Below are 25,716 nucleotides of genomic sequence, written 5' to 3'. Positions count from 1 at the left end.
TGATGTTAACAACAAATAGAGTCTAAAATCCCAAAGCTCATTATGTCTCAATACAATTACAGCACAGCTCCAGACTTTCGGGTTGTGAACCTCCTCGTTGTTGCCTCTTCAGGTGATAACCCGGACCACCCTCTCCACCACCTACTGCAGGGACAGCGGAGCACTTTCTCCAACAGACTGATCCAGCTCCGCTGTCACAAGGACAGATACAGGAGCCCTCTGCCATTAGACTTTATAATAAAACACCTCGGGCCAGATCATCGTCCTTCACATGACTACAACAACGCTACACGGTTGTTGCTTGTTGTTGGTGATCTTTGCTCTACTGTCCAGTTTGTTTAGTTTACTAGTTGTTAATTTAATTAATACCACTCTATTCATTGTATATACTGTGCATTTCTATTTTTTATTCTATTTAATCTTATTTTTTATTAATCTATTCCTTCAAATTCAATATCTGCTCTGTTATTTTATTGTACTGTATATATTGTGCATTCCACGTTATATTTTACTCTGTAAATTGCTGCTGCTACAATCTAATTTCCCCCTGGGGATGAATAAAGTTTATATCTATCTGTCTATCTATCTATACTGAACCAAACTTGTGTTTTGTAAATATTAGTTCAAGCACAAATAAGCATGTAGACTAAAGTTATGGCCTATTGGCAGCAACACTATCTGCAACGTTTCACCACCAGATGTCGCCAAACTCTACACGCTGGCCCTTTAAGAAACGTAAAAGATTCAAATTCACCAGTGTACTGCAGAGTTGGTTCATTAGAGTCACGTCATCTCCGTGTACCAAATGTTGTGTAATTAGAGGGATAACGGCTTCTAACCAGGATTTTTTGGCATAATGGGGGAAGTTAAATATTAATATTAAACATCATATATTATGATCTAAATATAAGCTTGACGCGTGTGATGGAATGAGCATAATAATACAATTATTAACGGTACACATTAGGAGAGATATTTTTGTGATACATTACTTGTATGGATTTAGAGTGCATATTTGAGACTCCTAAACACTAAACAAAAACATAACATATGGTTGAATTAATTTAGGCTTTGTGACTATTTCCTGTCTATATTAAGTTGCAGCTCAGATGATTTCTGATTGAGGGAAGATGGAGGACCTTGTGAGATTTAAAACACAAGGTAAACAATTTTATAAAAAGAATAATGCGTGACTTACTGGAGAATAAGACTAAATATATATATATATATATATATATAAATAAAAGTATTATACCTCCCACAGATCTTGTCTAGCTATGAAGCCACTCTGCACCTTTCACTTCTTAGGCCCCTGATGTTGGGAAATATATATTATTTCATGTGTGTTTTACAGACTTGTCGTTTATTATGTTAGTCCAGCAGCCTCCATTTACGGATGCCCACAGGAGGAGTTATTGACAGATACATTAATAAAACCACTTCTGCTTACAACTACATTATCATGGGTATTTAATTCAATGTTTATTTTATGCTAATAAATGCTATTATTACAATTAATAATAATAATAATAATAATAATAGTAAAAGTGTTTCCTCATCTAAATGACAAAAGACACAAGTATAAACAATTTTAGCCTAAATATTTTCACCAAAATGTAAATGAATACCAATATTTCCGACAGCACCTGAAGAGGGCACGACGTTCAGCATGGAAAAAAGCGTCCTACGTCATCTCTCCGCGACACGTCAACACGCAGCTCTCAGCTCGTAACGCACTGCAACTCGGAGAATAGTGACAATACAAGTTTCTACACAGACTGAGGATTATTCTCAGGCAGCTTTCAGAAAAGTGTAGCTGACATTGTTGTTTTTGAACTGAATTCTTTTATTTTTTTGTGTATAATTTGATTCAAACGAAGGCTGCAGGAACACAGAGTCAGCAGAGTATTTGGCATGTGCCAACATATTTGGGTCTGATTGAATTCAGTAAACATTATTTTGTTTTCACACTAAAGAGTGCAGCTTTTAGGCTCCCGTGTAGGTGTCAGGATGAATGAAGAAGGTATGTTTGTTTCACGTTTTCCCCTTTTCTTTCATATTTTGAAGGTTGGTGTAATTAAACATGAACCGTGTTGCTTGTGTCCCGGTCAGAGCTGGTGGAGTATTTCAGGGCTCAGATGAGGACAGACCCGGACATGGCCTCCGCTGTGGCGGCTATCCGCACTCTGCTGGAGTTCCTCAAGAGAGACAAAGGTGTGTGCTCATTCACTCCATCATCCAATATCTACCTCTGAGATGTAGTACAGTAAAAAGTACAACATTTAGAAGTATCCTGTGTTCCTGGTGAACTAGGGCCTCTTATCTGACCAGCTGTCCCCCTTCAGGTGAGACCATCCAGGGCCTGAGGGAGAGCCTGAAGTCGGCCACAGACTGCCTGACCGGAGTGGACTCGTCTGTGGCCGTGTCCTCTGGAGGAGAGCTCTTCCTGCGCTTCATAAGTCTCACATCGCTGGAGCACGAGGTGAGCGGACAACATGCAGCTTCAGTAGTTTGAGTCGGCCAAATTAAACGGGTCTGTTTTATCACAAGACTGCCTCCCTGGAGGAAATCCAGGCAAATGATGAGTGATCTGAGATGAAAGGAGAACCAACGAGTTTATTTGTCTCGTAATCACGAGACAAACTCTTAACTTTTGTCTCTCTGTCTTTCAGGATCTGTCTCGCTGTAAGAAGGTGATGGAGGAGAGAGGAGAACTTTTTCAAGAGAAGATCTCGATGTCCAGGAACAAAGTGGCTAAACTCTGTCACACCTTCATCAAAGACGGAGCTGTGAGTGTTTTATTTAATGCAGTGTTTCTACTTTTACTCAAAGTGGGAATCCTTAAGATTTCAGTCCTGGTTGAAGGAGAATTTGTATTCAATGAAGAACTATTATACAGTATTTAATTCTGGGAATGTCGCCACAGCTTTATTTATTTATTAGGTTTCACTCGGAGAGCGCAGACCTCTGCCTCACCACTAGATGGCACTAAATCTTACGCGCTGGCCCTTTAAGGCGGTGGCTGATGTTTTTAAATGTTCCTCTCTCAGAAAATCCTCACTCACTCGTACTCCAGAGTCGTCCTCCGGGTGCTGGAAAAAGCTGCAGCCGAGAAGAAACGCTTCTCTGTGTACGTGACGGAGTCACAGCCCGACTCAGCCGGGTGAGCGAACACCGACAGGAAACTGTTTTATTGTGAAGGGACACACACACACACACGCGCTCTGTCTGTCTCTCGCTCTCTGTCTCCCTCCCTCTGTCTGTCTGTCTCTCTCTGTCTCTTTCTGTCTCTCTCACACACACACACTCATTGATTGTTTCTTTCTCCGTGCAGGCGAGAGATGGCGGACGCCCTGAGAAAGCTCAACGTCCCGGTAACAGTGGTCCTGGATGCAGCTGTCGGGTAAATGCATTTATCATGAAGTGAAAATCAGTGTCTTACTTTCATCAGTATGACCTTAAAGCTGGATGCTTTCTCATATCTTCCCCTCAGGTATGTCTTGGAGAAAGTAGACCTCGTTATTGTTGGAGCGGAGGGAGTCGTTGAGAGCGGAGGGATCATCAACAAGGTGAGTTTCAGTGAATCGTCCGGAGCCTTTATCACAAAACAAGCTCATCAAGTATGAATGCCACTCTGTGTGTAAAGTTCCACCCGCTGCACTAAAATGAGAGGTTTTCTAAATGGAGTCTGGCAGCTGTGGATATTTAACACGCTCACAGAAACACTGCCGTTTACGTCCACAGGGGGCGCCAGAATCAACATGACAGTTCACCGTGGTAGCTTTAAGTAAAAGTACAGAAGTATTATCAGCAAAATGTAATTCAAATATCAAAAGTAAAAGTTGTCAATGTGTTTTAATATGTAACATATTTAATGTTAGTTGATCAAAGTCAAGATTAGTTATTTAGTTCTAAAAGATTATTAAACTACTGGATTATTTGAACCTGTTTATGATAGAAAACAACCTGCTTTAAAAACATAAGTGAGTGAATCTTATTATATTATGCTCATGTTCATACTGGTATTTAGGATTAGTTTACATGCTTTAATGTCCAAAAAACATACTGTCTGAATCGTCCCTGTATATATAACCTAAGTCTGAAGCGTTCCGTGTTAGCGCCTGTCTCTTTAAGACTAGCCGATGAAAAAACGGCCCAAAAATATGGTGCACTTTAGCAAAGGTAGCTCTCAAGCCGTGGGCGGTATATTCTAATGAGTCAGCATGTGACGAAGGAGGGAGATCCAAACCTGACTGACTCGTCTTATTTCAGTTTGTGGGTTGGTAGGAACTCCAGATATCCAGATGTTTGTGCACAAGTACTGAAAAAGTGTGTTTTTCATAATATGTCCCCTTTAAAAAAAGACAGAATAAGGGATCACTGCTTTAGAGTAGAAGGGACCTCACTTTATTTAAAGAAATTCATAAACAAGTTGAAATCATCTCAATGGCAGAAAATAAGACTCAATAATTCATGTTTTTGAGGCGTTTTCAATGTGTTCATCTACAAATGTGGTGGAGTAAATAACTTCTCTGATATGTAGCAGAGTAAAAGTATAAAGTAGAAGTACTCTCATAAAATACAAGTACCTCAAACTTGTCCTTGGTTGCTTTCCACTCCTGATCGAGACACAAACACAGAGCTGAACGTTTAACCGTTGCCGTTTACAGATCGGCACGTATCAGACGGCCGTGTGCTCCAAAGTTCACAACAAGCCCTTCTACGTCGTGGCAGAGAGCTTCAAATTCGTCCGCATCTACCCGCTCAACCAACAGGACGTGCCCGATAGATTTAAGGTAAGAAACGACAGAGGATGCCTTTGTTTTGTTCTATTTTCTTTACTAACGTTCTGCTGGCCTCCGCAGTACAAAGCGGACACGCTGAAGACCGTGAAGAACCTGTCGGAGGAGCATCCCATGATCGACTACACGCCTCCGTCCCTCATCACCCTCCTCTTCACCGACCTGGGAGTCCTCACCCCGTCTGCCGTCAGCGACGAGCTCATCAAGCTTTATTTATAACTCAATAAAAAAATCCAATTTATCACAAGGTAAACAAATGTCTCAGCGTTTAATTGAATGCAACACAGCTGCTCACAGCTCCCCATCCCCCGACGCTCCTCCTGCGCTGTGTTTGGAGTTTATTCCGCTCGTTATCTGCTTCTCAAAGTCCTCCTCTGTGATTTGACCTTTCTTCAGCCTCTTGAGGATGCGAGTGTCTTTTAAAAGCTCCTTCATGTCTTCGTCCTCCACGTCGGAGCCCTGCAGACACGGAACAAATACAATGAGGAGTCGTGAATAAATCCAAACATCTGATGTCTCATCAGCAGATTTAAAAATGAAAGAAATACCTCCTCGAGCTTCCTCTTGGCGGATCTCTTCTTCCTGCGTTCGCTCTTGGTCTTCTGTTTGGACCAGGGTTTATTCTTGATGTAGTTCCTTTTAGGCAAGGGCGTCACCACTTTCTCCTTCAGCTCGGCGAGCATCTTCTGCCTCTGCTTCTCCCGGTTCTTGTCCTTGTAGCGGATGGTGTCCGTGTCCAGCGTCGTCCTGGTGAAACCGGGAATCTTCTTCCCCTTCAGCTCGGGCATCTTGGGCATGCGGAGGAGGGCGAAGCCGCGGGCCAAGGTGGCGAAGTTCAGATCTAGACGGAGGAAAAGGTGCAGCGGCTGAAAGGTTAACATCTGTGCTTCGTGAAGAACTGCAGAGAAGATGTGAAGTGGCTGTTTTTTGTTCACCTTTGAGCCTGAAGATGAGGCTGCACTCGTGTTTGGCGTAGGCCTGGACGAACGACACGAAGGCTCTCATGCCGCGGTCGTACATGGCTCGGTCCGCCAGAGACATGGCCTTCACTTTAGGCAGCATGTCCATAACCTCACCTGTGAGGACCATCTTCTGGAGGGGACACTGAGGACACGACAAGAGACCAATTCATCGTTCTGTGGTAATATAACATCAGCAGTATATGGACCCAACCAGGAGTAGACTTGATGGTTTTAGAGAAGTTTTTGCAAACTCACTTTCTGGTTGATGGACAGAAAGTTGACGTAGGATTCCTCCATCGGCAGCAGGAAGACGAGGGCGTTGCCATGATTGCCGATACGAGCTGTACGTCCACATCGATGCACAAACGCACTGAGACAAAATAAGGATAAATAAAAACCACAATAAATATTTATTTCTAGACATTTACTTGTTACATTATGTGTTAAGTTAGGAAAGCAATGTTGTCTTACACATAAAAAGAGATCCCAGTCACTTCCACACAGAGGCCTCCAGCTTATTAATAAAAAGTGTATATATATATACTGTGTATATACATTCATAGACTCAATGTTTCTCCCTCACCTGGCACTGCTGGGAGGATCGTACTGCAGCACCCAGTTAACATCGGGGATATCGATCCCTCTGGCCATGACGTCTGTGCACACCAAGATCCCACTGCAGCGGATGAAAGCATGATACATAACTTATACACACAAACCTTTGTTACTGATTCATTGTTGCGGTTTCGTGCACACAAACTTTTTCAGGGCCCGAAAGTCTGCAAAGATCTTGTTGCGTTTGTTCTTCATCTTGCCGTGGATGCAGTGGACGGTGACCTTCTTCACCAGCGTCTCCAGAGCTCGACCGAAGTACTCCACACAGGCACACGTACTGGTGGGGAGACAGTGACACGGTCAACGACTAAAGATCTGACAAAACAAACGTGACGGCATTATGTCGGGATTAGGACGCATTTTAGATTTGTTCCATATTTCTGCCTGTTTGTTCATCGTGCAGTTTGCAGGAGTCACAGCTGATTTATTGCCTGAACGATTAACGATCCTGCGGCAGGACGATCAACTGGATTTCTGTCCACTCGCATCAATTTGAGTTGTTTTATTCTTCTCGTCTGAGCAGTTTCACGGTCTGATTTCCCTCAAAGCTGCTGACAAAAGATCCGTTCTTAACTACTTGCTGTGGCTCAAAGAGACACCACATCGTCTGCAAAGCTCCATATTTTCGGTTCTCAGTATAATTAGACAAATTAACACCGACTTCCTCTGTGTCACCAGTTTTGAGGACGCGGTCGTCTTCTTTGTTTTAACTTTAGTAGACGAACCCGATGGCTGGTTCTGTGTTGACATCAGTTTGATTTGGCCGGATTAAAAACAGTGAGTCAACACAACACGATTAATATAATATTCAACATACCTGAAGAAGATCAGATGCTTCTCCTGCTTGTGTTGCCGTATAAACGCCACCAGGTTGTTGAACTTCTTCTCCGCTCTGCAAATCTGAAATGACCAAATAAAAAAGGTTGTTTTTGTGTCATATTACATTTTTTGGGGGCTGATTGATGTGAAACAGATTTAATCAGATTAATACACAAAGTCACAAGCAAAGGCACGGCTTGTTTTACTACATAATGCAGCATAACGTATAAAATAGTATAAAACTAATCATAATAGGCCCCTCCCTCCCGGACTGACGTGAAGCAGTCAGTGTGAGACTCACGGTGTAGTAGTTGCAGAGCCTGGACGGTGTTTTCTGGACGATGGCGGAGGCCGCCACGCCCTTCTCCTTCACCGCGATGCGTACCGGGTTCCTGAGGCCGGCCCTCACCAGCTTCTCCAGCTCCTGAGTCTGAGTGGCTGAAAACAAGCCCGTCCGTCTCTGTTTGGGCAGGTGACCCAAGATGGTGTTCAGACTGGAAACACACAAAGAGTCTCTGTTAGCGGCACAAAGGTCTCAAGGAAGGTTAAAACTCATCTGGACACGCTGACGTCATTTCATCACCTGGCCTCGAAACCCATGTCCAGCAGTCGGTCGGCCTCGTCCAGAACCAGAACATCCAGACTCCTCACTGAGCTGGCCAAGTCCAGACCGTCTGCCTTCCTCCTGAACATGTCCTCCAGACGGCCCGGTGTCGCAATCACAATGTGCGCCCTGACACACACACACACACACACACGTCACACTCGTCCTGGTCGCCTGGTTTAAGAGACTCACAGCCAACAATCTCGCCTTCAAAATTAAAATGACACAGAAGTGAGGATTGTTTTTACTAAACGTGGTGTTTTAAGAGCCAATCAGCTCTCTGATCAGATGACAGCCAGGCGTTTCCCAGCATGCCCTGCGTCTTGAAGTCGACGGAGATGCAAACGTGTCCGCAGTTTTGTTTTTACAGGAATAGTTTGACATTTTTGAGAGGTACGCTTGTAGCAGAAAGCGGTAAAATAAAAAGGTGCAGAATATCCCTTTTCAACGGTGACAGGAAATGAAGGTGAGGAGATAAATCAGACACACCTGTGAGACGGGGGAAGGGGACAGAACTAACAAAGGCAGCATGGAGGAGGACAGACAGAGGAGTCCAGTTCATGGACGTCTTCACACGTAGAAACAAGTCTAACAGAGGAAGCTGGATTATCTGGAGCAGGTTTGGTTGAATCTTAAACTATCTGCTCAGAATCAGCTGTGAACTTCTCGTCTCTGTTGGATCTACAAGTTGAGATAAGTCTCCTTCCCTGTAACTCTCATGTTAAAATGCATCAGCACTCATATTTAACCCTTTTTAGGCACTGCCACTTACCTGCTCATCGTCTCTTTAAAAAGTTATTTAACTAAAGGACATCTTGTTTTGGCATCAGGACTCTTAATTTGAATTTCGGTTGATTTAGTGGACGTGATTCATTTGTTTAACGATGAATCGAATGAACTCTTCCTCTAAATATCTGGGATGGATGAGAAGATTGACGCCACTGTCATGTGTGTCCGTTGATAAGAAAATTAAATCTGTTAGCTTAGCTTAGCATAAAGACTGTCTACTAGCCCCTAAGTAACACCTCACATCTCACCCTTTATCTTTGAACTTCTCCACATCGTCTATCGGGTTGGTGCCACCAATCAGCAAAATCTGCCTGAAAAACAAACGTACAAAAAGCATTTTAATAACTAAAAACATTCGTCTGAATATTTAGTCGTGACAACTGAGCTAACTGAGATGTGGTTGAAAGCTCCGGAAGAAATCAGCAAGCGGACCTTGAGTTACGATATTTAACTATTCAAACGGCTCAGAGTGACTTTGTACTCACGTGAACTGTGGAAACTTCTGAAGGAACGTCTCCATCACTTCGCTGATCTGAAGGGCCAGTTCTCTTGTGGGCGTGATCACCAGAGCACCAACCTGCAGGAGAAAAAAACAACCTTTAAAGCTTCAGCCGGGTGTTCGAATCCCTCTTATGGCCCCGATACCCCCTCTACACGTTGGACAGAGTCACTCTCAGTGGAAGATGGATGTAAATCTGGAGCGTCGCCTTCGGCCTCACCTGCATCTTCTTCAGCTTCTCTTCCCTCTTCAGCAGCAGCTCTATGATGGGAATCACGAAAGCGAGCGTCTTTCCGCTCCCGGTCACCTACAACGATACGACAGGAAATGATGAAGAAATAGTTCCACGTGTCCTGGAACCGTTTTACAGAAGACAAGTAGCAATCAATCAAAAGAGGATTCATTTAACCGTCACATTTTGAAGTAGAAATGCCCAAAAACAGCTCGTTCCAACTTCTGTATCACACTGTAATTTATATTAAAACTGAATATCTTTATTTTGGACTGTTGCTTGAATAAAACACTCACATTCTGACATTTTATAGACAATTCATTAAGAAAACTCATTGTTAGATTAATCAATAAGGAACATTGGTAGCTGTAGTGCTAATAGTGTTTGAGGATTGTTGACAACCTGGCAACCCAAAACTTATATTCATTGATGTCTTTATAACTGATTTATTAGGTCTTAGTTATAGCTCATACACATATTATGTTAATTAGAAGTAGTACCAGTATGTCTGGTTTAACTGTTGTACTATAGGGTGTAAAAATACTCTGTTAGAAGTAAAAGTCATTATACAGAATGGCACATTTTAGATTCATAGACACCATATTACTGGATTATAATTATTGATTCATGAATGTGTTCATCACATTAATGTTACAGCATGAAATGGAAATACTCAAGTTATGTACAAGTACCTCATAGTGGTACCCACGTAACGTTAGAGTACTTAGTTACACTTACCGCCTCAGCAGCCACATCTTTGTTACTCATGAACAGCGGAATACAAGCAGACTGTAAAGAAAAAGCAATAATAATAATATATCAATGATGTGTTTGATGAACAGTGGTGTTAAAGAGAAGCGGGTTTAAAGAGAGGTAGTTTAAAGTTACCTGTACAGGTGTCATGTGCGTGAACTTCACTTCCTCGAGCGTTTGTAGAATCCCTTCAGTGAGTTGAATCGGTAAACTGTCCCACGTCCCTTCTGTCGAGTTATCCATGTTGAGTGGAACACTGGACTGAGTTTAATGCTAACGTTGTTAGCCACCGCTCGGCTGCGTCTCCTCTTGCGCCTCCACGCTGTTCCGGTTTCCGGGTGCGTTGATGTTTTCAACCCGGGTGGCAACTGAAGCGCGGTCACCAGTATCGTTCCGCGTACCGATGTATTTCTATTTTTCGTTTATTTTATTTTCTACTGCAATAGATTCAAAAAAGTTACTGCTTTTTATTTTATTTTTAAATACAACTTTGGGGTAGTGTATTTTTTTGTATTGTTGTAATTGTCTGAAATTGTATGGAAAATATTGTACATGCAGTTATATAAATGTAAAAATATATTTAAGCACATTTCTGTTATAACTTAAATCCTTTTAATTTAGGGTTAAGAAACCCACATTACTCTATCAAAGATCAAACTATTAAAGAAAATAGCAAAGACAAATATCAAACAAGTTATTACAATAACTTTGTTCAAAGCTTAAAATCCTTTCAAGGGTGCGTTTGCACAATCCCACATGAAGTATTTCATCTGTTGTAAAGCCACGTTTAAAGTAGTCTTCAATGTACTCACAATACATGTATATGTCACATATAGGGTAACCTATGAAGAGCTGCTTCTGACTGTGTTGAAGTATCATTACTTCGACTTTCTATCTCATAATTATGACTATGGGGACATTTTTATTATCAAGTCTAACTTAAAATTTTTTTTTGCTGCAGAAATGGGCTTCCATAGATTTGATCTCATTGCAGTCCTGAATATATTTTTCATTCTTGGTTCAACCATGTTAAGCACTTTGTAAGTGCTGTGTGTGTATATAAATACATTTAATTATTACATAATTACAACTACAGTGAAACAATAGTCCTACATACTCCCACTTTACAAACCACTGAACTACATGATTCAGTCAAACCTGCTTAAAGACATCCAAGTAAATGTACAGAATATTGGCTTTATTATGAAACCTGGGGCTTTTTCCACAGACAACTGTTCTACATTTGTACAGATCCATTTCATCAGATTTAGTAGCGTGTAATCACAAAAAAGGAGAGACTGTGTACAGAGCAGTTTACCCACCAGAGCTCACCGAAGATTGGTTTTAATACAAAACTGGAACATATTCAGTGACATGCAACACTTGTGATGTTGCAGCTGTGTGCTAGATGTGAAGCTACTGCCTTGGACGAGAGTTATTTTTCATTTTTAACCTCGACGGGGAAATAAACAAGTAGAAGACATTTGAAAGGTCTCATCCAAACAGTTGCATGCCACAGGATATGCTCCAGGAAAAACAAACTGTTCAAAACTGTATACAATCATAATTTAAAATCCCTAAACCAACACAGGAACTATAGTAGAAGCAACTAAAGCACACACCAGTCATTACGCATCAGACCCCCCCACCCCGCCCCCATCCCCCACCACATACCCACCCAGCGTCAATCAACATGTAACATGTATTTCAGCATTCCTCTACTTAGTTCAGTTTAAAATCAACCTCTGCCTCGGCTCTTCCAGGTCTTACTAAGTGGAAGTCGTCAAATTAAAGTGTAAAAGTTAAATCAACTTGTTGACTCTTAGGCCGAGAAACCACTCGTCTGTTTCTGAACTACGTTGGGAATCGCACTGAAGCCCCGCCCCCCTTCCCCCCCCCCCCGCAGCATGGATCGCTGTGAATCAACAGACGGAGCTAGAAGCCGTACGGTTTCCCTTAAAAGATCGGTTTCAGTGTAAATCCTTCAGATATATCCACCAGGAGGGCAATTTGTTGATTGAGAGCATGAACACAACATACAGATATCACGTATCCACCAGTACATTGTCTGACTTGGCTTAGACGCTGGAAACAAAAACTCTTGCATCTCTAAACATAATCCAACATTCTGTTCTCATGTTTGTATGCGTTTTATCATTTGAGACGGGTCCCATCTAAAGCTTTGCATTCTCATGTGGAAACTCCACACATGCCGACCAATTTATGTGCATTTTTAAGTCTTTCATCCGACTGCTTTTACATAAAATGATGAGCCCTGCGGTCATTCACGAAGGCAAAACTGGACTGGCAAGGAATTTGCACTTACTAATTATCAAACAATAGTGGGCAACGAAAATCTGTCTAACCAAAAAATTTAAAAAAAGAAACTAATAAACCGACTATCCCAGAATCTTTTGGCCATTCGTTCCAAAAAAACACTAATCACATTTATAAAGAAGGAAACAAACAGGTAACAGGAGAACAAAACATCTGAGATCCAATCATATGTAGGCTTTACTCGAATCTGCCAGTCTCGTTTCCAGAGTGTAAATAACTGTCTTGGTGTTGGGAGAAATCAGTGGAGGACACAGAGGGATCATTTCATCGCACTAAACCACTCGCCGTACTTCAAAAAATCTCTTCAGGTAGTAAATCTGTCCGAGTGTCATTGCCACCAGAACCAGAGCTTCAAAGAACGACCACAGCACCACTCTGCTGTTTGTGTTGTCGTTGACTGGAAGAGAGAGAGAGAAGATGACAGTTTAGAACTTCCATTCAAACGATTAGAATGACGTACATGTTGTCGTTGGCTCTGGACTCACTCGCTCTGTGTATCCTCTCGCGAACCTCCATGTACTCCTGCTCATGCTTCACAGCCGTCATAGCGACTGCCAGCTCGTTGATCATCTCCTCCAGCTTGTTTTGGTGGGCTGAAACAGGCAAACGTCATCTTAAGTAACAGGCCACAACACAGTGGATGTGCACCAAGAACAAAACATGCATGGAGGTATGCAATACATGCATAACAACTCTGCAACTGTGACTCATGTCGCAGGTGATGCCGTCCCATCACCAGAGACATTCATAGATCATACATGTTCTCACTGTGCAAATCGTCAAGCCATTCACAAACAATACAACTTCCTCTGTGTTGTAGAAATGCACATTATTAGTTTAAACTATGGAAACACTGGTTAGAGAAGACTCTGCAGTGCATCACAAACATAAAAGCCTATTGCCCTGTGCCCTACCATCCCAGCTGTCACCACCTACGAAGAGGAACAGAGGGTTCAAAATAAAGTCAAAAAGGTGAATCAAACTATCACAGAACAATGACACAAGATCAGCAGAATACAGACACTCTGCGTGATCTATCTGGGGGAAAAGCTGGCTGACGTATAGGAGATATGGTATTACTTAATTTCTCTTTTGTACGCACACATATGCTCCTTTATCTACCTTCTGTCTCCATGTCCTGGCCTTTGGGGGCCTCTCCGATGTCAATCGTGAACATGACGATCTTGGGTGTCATAGTCGACATCTTGTTGCTGAAGCAGAACTTGTAGGTTCCGTCCATATGTGCCGCCACCGAGTATTTCCCGCTGGACTCCCTGTCGCCCTTGTAAATCTGCTTACCATCGGGCCCCGTTATCTGGGAAGAACACAAAAAAGACATCAACATCTGTGTAAAGACAACAGCTGCATGACACAAACACGATGGCACTGCTGTACCATATGGCGGCAACATCTGTGTACACAAAGCACTCAGATGAACTTAGTTCTATATACGCATTATATAGATGTATATAAAATATATAATTGTAATTGTATATTAATATATAATAGATATGTAATATATCAAATATATATAGAATATATATATATAAATATATATTAAAGTTTAATATTACTGCTGCATTAATTAATGCAACTAGCTCTTAGTTCCACGTGAAACCACAACAAAGTCTCCACAAAACAAGTCAAAAGATGTTATTTTGTAGACTACATAGCTAGCATAACTTAGCCGGATAATGCTAATGTTGCACTTCCTGTAGCCTTATGAATAATTAAATGAACACTGTAACGCACTTGTTAACAGAAAAAATTTCCCGACTAATACTAAGATACTATACTATATAAATTAGAATATTTAATGTAGTTAATAGCCTTTAACCTGGATAACTAGTTAGGTTGACGTTACGCAGAGAGACGTTAGCTGAAGCTAGCGTTAGTTAGCACAGGCCTTAGTCTCACAATCATGTTTTAAGTAATAAAACCACATTTCTCCATGTTAGGTTGTGAGTTTATTATTTTGGTTAAGTCCTCTCACCTCCACATCGATGTCCAGGAAGCCTCCTTCGGCCACCTCGAACATGAGGCCCATCTTTGTGCCGGAGTTGACCCGCTCGTAGAAGCACTCATCGGCATGGGCGTCTATGCTAACGAAGTAGCCGGACGCGGTGGCGGAAAGCACGGCCAGCAGGACCACCAGCTCCGACACGGTAAACATGGTTGTTGAATTAATGTTTTATATAGCGGGCTGTCACAACAAAATTATTGGGATGTTGTTCGGAGTGTCCTCGCTTCAGTGTATCCTATAAGAAGTGCAGGATGTCAGTCTGTAGGAGCCGCACCAGCCTCGGCTGCTGTGTACACTGCTCTCGGACTGCCACGTACAGGCTTAAACGGGAACCGACGAGGGCCAAATTTGAGAGAGTACGCGGCGCAAAATACTTGTCAAAATGAAGCTGCTTCTTCTTCTTTGTTTTTGAGGTTTATTGGCGGTTGGCAAAAAATGAATTGGAGCATTACCGCCACCAGCTGGTATGGAGTGTGGATCAGGATGTCTAGTACTTATAGTATAAAAAATAAAGAAAAGCTAAAACAAAACAAAACAACTGGCTATTTTTTTCTCAATAATATGAGTTATTATGTTTTCTTTCTATGATTACTCCTTGTATTAAATCATTCATACAGAACAGTGATGGAAAGTAACTAAGTACACTGACTTTGGTACTGTAGCCTACTTAATTAAGTACACATTTGAGGTTCTTGTACTTTACCTGAGTTGTTATTGCTATTTTCTGCTAGTTTATACTTCCACTCCTCTGCATCTCAGAGGGGAATATTGTACGTTTTATAAGAAACTTTACTCACTTTCCTGATTCAGATTTAGAATTTAAAAAAAGCAATGAACAAATATATTGTGATATTATTTCCTCACATTTAGCAGCTGTAATATTGAAGTGATGCACACAACAATGTATCAATAATCCTAATCCAATAATATAATATGTATTATTCTGAAATTGGCCATTCTGAAAGAAATTAACTTTTACTTGTCATACTTAAGGTATATTTTGATACCTTACTTTTTTGTGTTTCAATCCTATTTTACTTGTATTTCTACAGCGGTATCACTACTTTTACTTTAGTAAAACATTAAGTATTTCTTCCGCGAAAAGAGTTTACATCCTAAATAAGAGTATTCCGTTTTTTTTCCAGCTTGGATATTTATTTTAACATTTAGACCACGTGATTTGTGCGGTATCCGCGGTGGGCTGCGGAATGTTGCGTTTGTTGACGCTAGCGCGGCAAAACCTCCCTGAAACGCTACCACGGCAAAAACCTCCCGTAGACGCTACCGCTCGTGCCGCTGGAATCATAGAATATGCTGCCACTGAGCATGCGCGAAGAGAAAGTGATAGGACTCTTTAATTTGTGCCTCGCTGTTTGCCGGACTGGCCGAACTGTGTGCTTTATTTAAAAAAACGGAAAAGCGGCAGCGAAGAACGGCGAAACAATCCGCGCGCCCCTCTATTTTGTCGCATGTTTGGTGACGTCCCAATCAGCGACTTTGCTGTGAAGTCTCCGAGGCCGAGGCCTAAAAGAGACTTTTTTTTTTTTTTTGTAACGCATACAAAAAAATTGGTTTCCATGCCTGGATTTCGGTGCCCGTTTTAAAAACCGGGTGTGAAACCGATGAAGCACTTTTATTCTGTGATCGAAGCGGAAACGGTTTGGAAAACGTTAGCCTAGCTAATTGTAGCTAACTGCTAACTGCCAGCGAGGAAGTGAGGAGGGACGAGAAAAAGATGACATCTCGGAGGTAAGAGGACAACTATGTCTGCTAGTTATGTTAGCAGAGGAAGCTAACTCTTAACTAAACTCAGCTGATTGTGTTTGTAAACAAGCTCTGTGTGTGTAGACGGTTCTGGAAAAACAACAACAACTGAATAGCTAGTTAGCTAGAGAGCGCTTCATTTATAGCACACACCGGTAAGTTAGATGTTGAGGTTAGTAAACACCGTTACTATCTGTCACTGAGTAGATCTACAGTAACGCTAGTAGTAGTTACATTGTGGAGAACCACAATGATAATATTAGGTAAATAAAGCACACACTCATAATGAAAGGAAATACTAGTTTATAAGTAATAGTAATAAAGAATCAGCAGGTTTTCACACACAAGCTGTGGTAGAAATGTAACTAATACTGTATTTAAGTACAATTTCGAGGTACTTCATAGTTGTACTCTTCTACAAATTCAGAGGTAGTGTTTTACTTTTCACTTCTCTACTTTTATTTGTGAATTTAAGTTATTAGTTACTTCGATTCATGATGCAAAATATAATCAACAAATAAAGCATTTGGTATTATTATAGGTTAAGAAAAACGTTATTTATTATTAAACATATTCATGCGTCAATGATTATAATCCAGTCATATAATGTATATGATTATGGGATGGGCCATTATGCATGATGAGTGCTTTTACCTTTCCTTATTTTAAGGATATGTTAATGCTAATACATCTGTTCTTTTACACAAGTAAAGTCTTGAATGCAGGATTTTTTACTTATAATAGAGTATTTCTACTCTGTGGTACTGCTAATTTGTATTTCAGGGAAGAGTACTTTGTCCACCACTTGTAAACACTATTACTATCTGTCATATATACACATTAGAAAGTAATTCCAGTAGTACAACTACAATGGAGAAGCAGACTGAAAATGTTAGCTCGATGCACAAACATATCATTAAAGTAAATATAAATTATAAATTATAGATTACTAAACCTCCTCAGCCCAATGAATCAGAATCAGCTTTATTGCCATGTAGGTTTTCACATACAAGGACATTTTCTGTGGTATTTTGGTGCATAATGATAAACGTAGTAAGAGAGAATGAAGAAGCAAGTACTGAAGACGTGGAAAGAGGTCGGACTATTTGTACACACAACACTGATGGGTACTATGTTCCACACAGAGAGGGAGACGACATGCAGTGCGAGGACAGTGATGAAGGAAACACTGGCTGAGTGTGTTGGAGGATGACACACAGATATTATGAACCAAACAGACAAACAGTGTTGGGGGGGGGGGGGGGGGAAAGAATGAGAGAGAAAAGTCTTAAGATAGTTCTGTTCAAAAGAACCATAGTACTTAAAAAGACAGAAAAGCACACGTGATATGATTCATGTTTGTTCTATGTTTTATATGTTGTATTTCAGCTGAAAGGTGAAGTTATGGTGCAGCTCCAGTTTTTGCATCCATCAATTGTTTTCAGATGAAAAAGGAGCAAACGTGTTATTCATAGAAGTGAAAGCAGCCGTGCTCGTCACACCGAGGCTGATCGGTGTTTTTCCTCCCCTCTCTTTCAGGTGGTTTCACCCCAACATCACAGGAGTGGAGGCTGAAAACCTCCTGCTGACTCGAGGAGTGGATGGGAGCTTTTTAGCCCGACCCAGTAAGAGTAATCCGGGAGACTTTACCCTCTCAGTACGGTGAGTGATGCACACACTACAGGATACAGTGTGACACTGTGTCAGCAGTTTAAAAATACACTTTCTGGTGGGGAAGCACGGTAGAAATGAAAGAACCACCACCTAAGATAAGAGTGTTGCGTTTACGTTGGGTCCTCTTATTTTGAAAGTATTGTTGCCTTTAAGTGTACGTGTAGATGTGGTGATTTCATGGTTTATTGTTACCAATATCTTTTTTAAAACGAAGCGTAATAAGTTTCAGATAAAATAGTCCTTCATTGAGTAAATATTATAATGTAAAGGGTTTTAAAGGTGTGATTGGGGATCTAAATGTAAACAAAGAGGTCATAAAACAGGCTCTACGTCTGGACAACAAATACATCCAGGTGATAAATGTTTGTTTTACATCAATAACGTTCGTAAACATGCAACAAAATGGTCCGATATGTTGCTATGATACGCTGAGGATTAGACAAATGAAATGTTTCATCCATAAGTTAGTTATTAATATTCAAACGAGGGAAAGTGTTTGTGTGAACAACATTATGACCTTTAAATTGAATGTTAAATTACACCTACTTTGCTTTTAGTCTATCTTACTTAATGCTGCAGTAATCAATATGTTTATAATAAGAATGGATCAACTACATAAAGCCAGTGTGCACTACCTGCTCAGCACTGAACAGACACACAGACTTAGTTAGCGACTAGCTGGTGAACATGGAGCAGCTGACGAGCCAGATGTTTCACATCAGAACAGCTAAAGTGAGAGTAAATATCATTTATCTGGTGGACTCAGACACGACTCCGCAGAATGATAGTGACTCTCTGGATGTGTGAACGGACAATTGTTTGCTCTCACATGTTTCATAACGACTTTAAAGGATTATATGAGGAGCCGGTGTTGTGTTTTCAGGGCCTGAAAAATCAAATGATGCTGGAATATAATTCAGCATTCATAATCCTGCTCCGTCTGACGCATGAACTGTGTGGAATGATGGCGTGTTATCCAGAGAAGGAAGTCTTTTACTAATAAAAAAAGAGTTTGTGGTTTCATCTCGGGGTCGAGTCTCACATTTTTTAAGATGACGTATCATTAACTCCGTTCAGCTGATGCAGCCAGAGTTATTTGTGTCTCAGTCTCTTATTTTCGCTGCACGGTCTCTCATCTCACCATGTTTACTTCATATGGAAACAAAACAAGTCATGCTCCTCTGGGGGAGACGGAGACCCGTCCTCTGTCTCCGTCTGTCTCTGTCTGTGTCTCCCTCTGTGTCTCCGTCTGTGTCTGTCTCTGTGCTCATTCAGACTAAACCAGAAGTCGTTGAGGGTTTCGTGCTGCTGAGCTTCAGATCTGCCTCAACTTCTCCTTTTTCTATTTTCTGCGCTGCTGGTGGTCACTCACTCACTATGACTCATCTCAGTTTATGCCGCCAGTTTTTTTTGGTTTGTGTCACAAAAAAGCGCCGTTATTTCTTCAAGTCTTTCACTTCTTTTAAATAACGGAGATGGCAGCCATGTTGTCGGAGACTTTGTGTTTTTAATTCTACATTTTGGTCATATTAATCATAACACATGATGGGATCATTTTCTTGATCAGTCAATCAATCGGTCTAAAATAAATGTCATGTGAAGAACAGAATTGATGAAGCGCAACATGATGATGTCATGTTGCTGGTTTTTGTCAGTTTATTACCCAAATATATTAAGTTTAAAGTCTCGTAAGACAAAGAAAAGAAGTGAGAAGATACTTTACATCGTTTGATTTTTGATTTGTTTGTGATGACAGCACTTCCCTAAATGATTATATATATTTTTTCCTTCTGCAGGCGAAATGGAGCCGTCACCCACATCAAGATCCAGAACACAGGCGACTACTACGACCTGTACGGTGGGGAGAAGTTTGCCACGCTGGCGGAGCTGGTGCAGTATTACATGGAGCATCACGGGCAGCTGAAGGAGAAGAACGGAGACGTCATCGAGCTCAAGTATCCGCTCAACTGTGCCGACCCCACCTCCGAGCGGTGAGTGGACACCATTTTTATTATTCTATTTATTAATTACTAATGTTCAAATTTCTGTGTTGTTTTAGCTACATGTATTCCTGCTCCAGCTGTATTTGGGGCATTTTATTATGGGAGCAATAAAACAAAACATCTTAATATCACCCCAAACTGCTGACGTGGAGACGTCGTCTACGTCTCTGGTAGAGACCTGTCAATCACAGTGTAGCCCCGCCCTAAAGCATCCCCTGCTTTATGGTCTGTGTGACTCTAAATGGACCATAATGTACTAACTGCACATCATGCTGTATTGAAGAAGCATGATGTAAACAGACAATGGCACAGACTGTTTCATGATGTGTAGAAAGCATTCTTCAGCGACATAGTTTGACTCCGGTGTGTCTTTTTCTCCAGATGGTTCCACGGACACTTGTCGGGCCGGGAGGCCGAGAAGCTGCTGACGGAGAAAGGGAAGAACGGCAGCTTCCTGGTGAGAGAGAGCCAGAGCCACCCCGGGGACTTCGTTCTGTCGGTCCGGACGGGAGACGACAAGACGGACGTGAGCAGTGACAGCAAACCCAAAGTCACCCACGTCATGATCCGCTGCCAGGTGAACACCCCAAGGAATATGGACCAATAGTTGTGCATACTACATGTAGATGTCTTGTGATGGTGAGACTGTGGCCTCTTTATATTTAGATGGACCTGAAGTACGACGTCGGCGGAGGGGAGAAGTTTGACTCCCTCACCGACCTGGTCGAGCACTACAAGAAGAACCCCATGGTGGAGACGCTGGGCACCGTGCTTCAGCTCAAACAGGTTCCTCTCAGGCCCGTCTCACTCATTTCTACCGTGAAGCTAAAAGTTCTCCTGATGGTGACTCCTGCTCTCCTCTTGCTCCTCCTCAGCCCCTGAACACTACTCGTATTAACGCTGCAGAGATCGAAAGTCGAGTGAGAGAGCTGAGCAAACTAGCGGAGGCCACAGACAAGGTCAAACAGGGCTTCTGGGAAGAGTTTGAGGTGAGTGCTTCTGTTGTCATGTGACCTCACAAACATTCATGTTTAACCTCTGAACCTGAAGCAGTTTCGGTGTTTTTTTCATTCCTGTCACATTGGTTGGTCTCAGATGAATCAATCATGACTTCATAGTTGCGCTGAGGAGCTCACAGGTTAATGTTTTTACACAATCTGGTTTATTCGACGCGAGATTTGAAATGAGAACATGTAGAATAAAATGTTTTTGATGAAATATCACAATTTTAAGCTCAGATTCGTCTGCTTTTTCTGACGGAAGTGTTCGTCGCACTTGATGTGTGTGTCGGAAAGATGGAAATCTGACAATAATAACTTTTTTTTATAAGCTCTGGCTGTGATAAACAGTGTCGTTTTGGCGATTATTTAAAGAAATTGTTTCAATCTAGCTGGTGGGTTTTGGGGTTCAGAGGGTCATCGTGTTGAATCTCATCGTCTCATTTATTATTGTATTGATCGTGTCTTATTGTTTCTCACCTCTTCTCACGGTGTTATACTGTCTCTCTCTTTCCTTCCAGACTTTGCAGCAACAGGAGTGCAAGCTGCTCTACAGTCGCAAAGAGGGCCAGAGAGCAGAGAACAAAAACAAGAACAGATACAAGAACATTCTGCCTTGTGAGAACCCCCCCCCCCCCCCCCCCGAATGCTCAGCTGATTTCTGCCCACCTGAGTGGGATTTTAAAAGCTGTGTTGTTTCTGTTTCTGTCTGCAGTCGACCACACGCGTGTGGTGCTGAATGACAGGGAACCGAGTGAGCCGGGCTCTGACTACATCAATGCCAATATCATCCTGGTAGTATCTGCTGTCGTGGTAAAGTCCCTTCATCCTCCGCAAAACACACGTTTATTCTGCACTTGATGAAATCTATACGATGTAATATTGTGTTGATTAAGTCGTTCTGCATGTTTTCAGTCAGTGTTCAGCTGACCGTCTGTGTGTGTGTGCTGTGTGTTATTGTGTGTGTGTGTGTGTGTGTGTGTGCGCGCAGCCCGAGCTGGACCCAAAGGTAAACAGCACGAAGGTGAAGAAGAGCTACATCGCCACTCAGGGCTGTCTGCAGAACACCATCAGTGACTTCTGGAGGATGGTGTTTCAGGAGAACTCTCGAGTCATCGTGATGACCACCAAAGAGGTGGAGAGAGGAAAGGTGAGGTCCACCCGAGAACCATTCATACTCTTCTGAGCATAGACACCTGGACGTGTGGCAAAGTATCCCTAATGCAGATATACTGTTTTCATATCAGGTTTTGGTTTCTATATTCGATCCTTTACTTCAGTAGAAGTAGAAGTACAGCGGTCTAAAGATGCTCTTTTACAAGAAAGGTCCAGAACTCAATAAGTAACTCAAGTAAAAGTACAGAAGTATAATCAGCATGTGCTTAAAAGTATCAAAAGTAAAAGTACTCATTATGCAGAACTGCTGCTTTCACAGTGTTTTATTATAAATATTAGTACTTCCACACTGTGGTATCAGTGCCTTTACTGAATAAAAGATCTGAACACTAGTTCCACTTCTGCTCATCAGAGTAAACGTTGTGTTTTTGTGTCTTTTCAGAGTAAATGTGTGAAGTACTGGCCGGACATGTCGGCGCTGAAGGAGTACGGAGCGATGCGCGTTCGCAACGTCAAAGAGACGTCTGCACACGACTACATCCTGAGAGAACTCAAGCTGTCCAAAGTCGGACAGGTAAGATGTGTTTATGTACAAACGATAGAAATACATTCATACGTTCATGTGATTTTCATTGGTGAAGAAAAGAACATATTTTCTGTTTATCAGTTCTTAAAATCCATTCTATAGACGGTAGATGCAGAATCATCTGGTCTGTGCTGCCGTTGTCAAGGTTTAAAAGGAGCAATAAAGTTTGCCGTCTTGGTTCGGACTACGGAGCCTCCGTCGTGTTGTACGCTGCAGTGTACGTTTTTGCACGTTCCCAACAGTTCTCCCAGAGTCTAAAGGCCTTAATCCTTTACAAAAACCCTCAGTATTGATGTGTTGAGGTTGTAATTGAACTGTATTGAATCTCTCTGCTGTATGTTGAAAGTGGCTCCTCACTGTTTTCAGGGCAACACAGAACGTACCGTCTGGCAGTACCACTTCAGGGCCTGGCCCGACCACGGCGTCCCCACCGACCCGGGCGGCGTCCTCGACTTCCTGGAGGAGGTCAACCTGAAGCAGGAGAGCATAGCGGACGCCGGGCCGATAGCAGTACACTGCAGGTACACACACACACACACACACACACACACACACACACGCTGGAAACTAATACATTAGTTAGCTCACAGACGTTCTCTCTCTTGTTCTTCAGTGCGGGGATCGGGAGGACAGGAACATTTATCGTGATCGACATCCTGATAGATGTGATCAGAGAAAAAGGTGAGTCTTGCATCTGTATTTTCTCTTTTAATCCTTATTTCAGTCCATTTCTGATCTTCTGCTACGTTATGAACCGTCCAGACCTGAACAAACTCCCTTAAAACTGCAGATTCTCACTTCTTTTAAATCAAGTGATTCATCATTTCTTGCAGGCTCCACTGTAACATGTACTCCTGTATTTAATACGGGTCTTACTCTAACTTTGCTTGTTTTTCTCTCTCTTCATTTTGCTCTTTAATGACTGTTTTTAATTGTATTCATAATGTGTTTCTTTTACACATTGTCTCGATGCTTTTGGCGTTTTTTTGTTGCTGAATCGTTTCATAAAAATATACTTTTCTCTCCATGAATTTCCCCTCTGGGGATCAATAACAGCTCATCTTATCTTCAGCAGCTGGCGTACAGCTTTCTATAAACCAACACAACACGTTTTATCACCTCCACAGGCTCTCGCCGTGTTTCAGAGACTCGTAATGTCGCTTGTGTTTACGTCACCGGTGTGAGATATTGTTTCTTTTTTCGTGCTGCAGGGGTGGACTGCGACATCGACGTGCCGAAGACCATCCAGATGGTTCGCTCTCAGCGCTCCGGGATGGTGCAGACGGAGGCGCAGTACAGATTCATCTACATGGCCGTGCAGCACTACATAGAAACACTGCAGAGACGCATCGAGGAGGAGCAGGTGTGCAGCGGATTCTTTCCCTTTTCTCTCCATTGTTCTTCCCCCTCTTCCTGTCTCCTAAACTTCCCGTGTTCTCTCCTCTGCAGAAAAGTAAGATTAAAGGGCGCGAGTACACCAACATTAAGTACTCTTTGTCCGACCTGACCGGAGGAGAGCAGAGCCCTTTGCCTCCTTGTACTCCTATTCCTACTCCCACCTGCACAGAGTAAGTACCCGGCTGCTGTTCACCTCTTCATGTCATATTAAAACCGCTTGTTAAGAAAGCCTCGTCGCTTAGTTTCTCATGAAAGTGTGTGTGTGTCTGTGTGTCTGTGCGTGTGCGTGTGCGTGTGCATGTGTGTTGGCAGGATGAGGGAGGACAGCTCCAGAGTGTATGAGAACGTGGGCCTGATGCAGCAGCAGAAGAGCTTCAGATGAGATTCACCTCTGACCCCAGTGCTCTATCAGTTCCGGGTAAATGAACTGACATGCTGCTCATTTAGAACCAAAAAATCAATATGAGACTGTAAAACATGAGCTGGTGGTGGAAAAAGGAAAGCAAAGGCTGGAGATTTGATGAAGGCGTTAACGGGGTTTAAGTTATTGTAAGAGCTGACGTGGTAAATTCAGCATTTTGCTAACTCGTTTACCAGAACTCTTCCATAAGTTGATGATATATCGGATGTTTCCAGCTTGTTTTTTAAACTCTTAACAACTAAGAAATTCTGTAGTTCTTTATAAACACCAAGTGTCCAGCAGCTGCTCTTGCAAAGCTCGTACTGTTGCATGCAGTGTGCCTTCAACACGTGAACGCCTCTTGCTACTGCACCTTGAACTGTCTTCTGTGTGCCGTCTGTCCGTCGCTCTCGTCGATGTCTCGTATCCTCGGCCGCGCTGAGGATTGTGGGTCAGAATAGCCGCTGATAAAACGGTCCAATAGATAAAGAAACAATAAAACCAATCGATACAATAACAACAAAAAATAATAATATAGAACAGAAATAAATAAAAGCAGTAAAAAGACGATGTCACATAAAAGCCAGTCTGTGAAAATGTGATTTAAAAGAGATTGATTCTGGAGATTTCTCTCCTCAGGCAGGTCCCTGATGGCAAAAGATACCATATGAGGTCAACATCTCTGTATTTCTATAGATCTTGGGGTCAGTGATCAGTACAACCTTAGAATCAATGGAGAGAAGCCAGGAGTAGTCACAAGTTATAAGTATATAAGAAGTGCCGTCTCATTGGGTTGTAGAGTGACGTAGAGACGCCGTACACGTCTCTGGTAGAGACCTGTCAATCACAGTAGCCCCGCCCTAAAGCATCCCCTGCTTTATGGTCTGTTTGACTCTAAATGGACCATAATGTACTAAATGAACATCATGCTGTATTGAAGAAGACTTGAAACTAGAGATTGAGACCATAAACTCATGTTTACAATGTTTACTGAGGTAATAAATCAAGAGAGAAGTAGAGTCATTTTCTCATAGACTTCTATACAACCAGAGGAGTCGCCCCCTGGTGGACACCAGAGAGAATGCAGCTTTAAGACATGAAGCTTTGGCTTCACTCGACAGAACCAGAGGTTGCTGCCTGGTTATAAGTAGGTGTGATTCTCTTGGGCTTTTCTTTTGGGAATACGTCTCTAAAAACCCCAAACTGAGACTCATAATCTGAATGTTCAAAGAATTCTCCTAAAACCAGAATAATATCAACATATCACACATGCTCCATTCTGAATAAGGCCTTATTCTAAATATCCAGACAGAATAAGCTGTTTACATGACGTGTATCAAAT

At 42.0% G+C, this 25,716-nt stretch overlaps 4 protein-coding genes across 9 annotated transcripts in view; 2 read left to right on the top strand and 2 right to left on the bottom strand.

Moving 5' to 3' along the window:
- The first annotated feature begins 1,697 nt into the window (after positions 1-1,697).
- eif2b1 (eukaryotic translation initiation factor 2B, subunit 1 alpha) lies at positions 1,698-5,059 on the top strand. 2 transcript variants are annotated; one of them, XM_076111072.1, is made up of 9 exons: positions 1,702-2,023; positions 2,113-2,214; positions 2,346-2,482; positions 2,673-2,789; positions 3,051-3,163; positions 3,335-3,403; positions 3,494-3,569; positions 4,671-4,796; positions 4,866-5,059. In XM_076111072.1, the coding sequence occupies exons 1-9, from the start codon at positions 2,011-2,013 to the stop codon at positions 5,019-5,021; spliced, it is 909 nt and encodes a 302-aa protein (XP_075967187.1). In that variant the 5' UTR covers positions 1,702-2,010; the 3' UTR covers positions 5,022-5,059. The 2 variants fall into 2 exon arrangements, with proteins under 2 accessions (XP_075967098.1, XP_075967187.1); XM_076110983.1 differs by having other exon boundaries at positions 1,698-2,023; positions 4,671-5,059.
- Positions 4,392-11,099, bottom strand: ddx55 (DEAD (Asp-Glu-Ala-Asp) box polypeptide 55). The gene is made up of 14 exons (XM_076110860.1): positions 10,211-11,099; positions 10,061-10,111; positions 9,311-9,397; positions 9,077-9,168; positions 8,840-8,902; positions 7,782-7,931; positions 7,500-7,692; positions 7,197-7,279; positions 6,525-6,656; positions 6,348-6,440; positions 6,020-6,134; positions 5,738-5,906; positions 5,351-5,643; positions 4,392-5,261 (listed from the first exon to the last, which is right to left on the bottom strand). The coding sequence occupies exons 1-14, from the start codon at positions 10,316-10,318 to the stop codon at positions 5,094-5,096; spliced, it is 1,797 nt and encodes a 598-aa protein (XP_075966975.1). The 5' UTR covers positions 10,319-11,099; the 3' UTR covers positions 4,392-5,093.
- Positions 11,100-11,252: 153 nt separating this feature from the next.
- Positions 11,253-14,789, bottom strand: tmed2 (transmembrane p24 trafficking protein 2). The gene is made up of 4 exons (XM_076111188.1): positions 14,406-14,789; positions 13,535-13,727; positions 12,898-13,005; positions 11,253-12,809 (listed from the first exon to the last, which is right to left on the bottom strand). Exons 1-4 carry the CDS (start codon positions 14,583-14,585, stop codon positions 12,685-12,687), a joined length of 606 nt encoding a protein of 201 aa, XP_075967303.1. The 5' UTR covers positions 14,586-14,789; the 3' UTR covers positions 11,253-12,684.
- A 1,015-nt stretch (positions 14,790-15,804) lies between these two features.
- Positions 15,805-25,716, top strand: part of ptpn11a (protein tyrosine phosphatase non-receptor type 11a) — a 12,199-nt gene continuing 2,287 nt past the window's right edge. Inside the window, exons 1-16 of one of the 5 annotated variants that reach the window (XR_012959276.1) lie at positions 15,805-16,184; positions 17,739-17,861; positions 19,670-19,864; positions 20,258-20,453; positions 20,543-20,662; positions 20,752-20,865; positions 21,396-21,492; positions 21,590-21,687; positions 21,866-22,024; positions 22,433-22,564; positions 22,679-22,793; positions 22,943-23,097; positions 23,190-23,257; positions 23,788-23,939; positions 24,026-24,144; positions 24,287-24,316. Coding sequence is in view for 3 of the 5 variants with exons in the window: in XM_076110486.1 (XP_075966601.1) it covers positions 16,171-16,184; positions 17,739-17,861; positions 19,670-19,864; positions 20,258-20,453; positions 20,543-20,662; positions 20,752-20,865; positions 21,396-21,492; positions 21,590-21,687; positions 21,866-22,024; positions 22,433-22,564; positions 22,943-23,097; positions 23,190-23,257; positions 23,788-23,939; positions 24,026-24,144; positions 24,287-24,356 (1,812 nt within the window). In the remaining 2 variants the exon portion in view is untranslated. Of the gene's footprint in view, positions 16,185-17,738; positions 17,862-17,934; positions 19,287-19,669; positions 19,865-20,257; positions 20,454-20,542; positions 20,663-20,751; positions 20,866-21,395; positions 21,493-21,589; positions 21,688-21,865; positions 22,025-22,432; positions 22,565-22,678; positions 22,794-22,942; positions 23,098-23,189; positions 23,258-23,787; positions 23,940-24,025; positions 24,145-24,286; positions 24,393-25,716 lie in introns of those variants that run through there. The other 4 variants (XR_012959274.1, XM_076110486.1, XM_076110569.1 and 1 more) reach the window with 4 other exon arrangements.

This window comes from Anarhichas minor, unplaced genomic scaffold (genome assembly GCF_050575085.1).
Source record: "Anarhichas minor isolate MPS153535 unplaced genomic scaffold, ASM5057508v1 ptg000002l, whole genome shotgun sequence".
Classification (NCBI taxonomy): domain Eukaryota; kingdom Metazoa; phylum Chordata; class Actinopteri; order Perciformes; family Anarhichadidae; genus Anarhichas; species Anarhichas minor.
The sequence above is the reverse complement of the archived record's forward strand: the minus strand, read 5'-3'. Positions and strand labels throughout refer to the sequence as shown.

What these genes read in the sequence shown, in the direction of transcription:
- ddx55 (XM_076110860.1), bottom strand. Translation starts at nt 10,318, where the DNA reads ATGGATAACTCGACAGAAGGGACGTGGGACAGTTTACCGATTCAACTC. An exon ending in AAGATGTGGCTGCTGAGGCG is followed by an intron (nt 9,398 to 10,060) that starts GTAAGTGTAACT and finishes GTATCGTTGTAG; the next exon opens with GTGACCGGGAGCGGAAAGAC. An exon ending in AGAAGCTGAAGAAGATGCAG is followed by an intron (nt 9,169 to 9,310) that starts GTGAGGCCGAAG and finishes TTTCTCCTGCAG; the next exon opens with GTTGGTGCTCTGGTGATCAC.
- eif2b1 (XM_076110983.1), top strand. An exon ending in TCACATCGCTGGAGCACGAG is followed by an intron (nt 2,483 to 2,672) that starts GTGAGCGGACAA and finishes TCTGTCTTTCAG; the next exon opens with GATCTGTCTCGCTGTAAGAA. An exon ending in GCGGAGGGATCATCAACAAG is followed by an intron (nt 3,570 to 4,670) that starts GTGAGTTTCAGT and finishes TGCCGTTTACAG; the next exon opens with ATCGGCACGTATCAGACGGC.
- tmed2 (XM_076111188.1), bottom strand. Translation starts at nt 14,585, where the DNA reads ATGTTTACCGTGTCGGAGCTGGTGGTCCTGCTGGCCGTGCTTTCCGCC. An exon ending in CCAGGACATGGAGACAGAAG is followed by an intron (nt 13,006 to 13,534) that starts GTAGATAAAGGA and finishes TGCCTGTTTCAG; the next exon opens with CCCACCAAAACAAGCTGGAG. An exon ending in CGAGAGGATACACAGAGCGA is followed by an intron (nt 12,810 to 12,897) that starts GTGAGTCCAGAG and finishes TCTCTCTTCCAG; the next exon opens with TCAACGACAACACAAACAGC.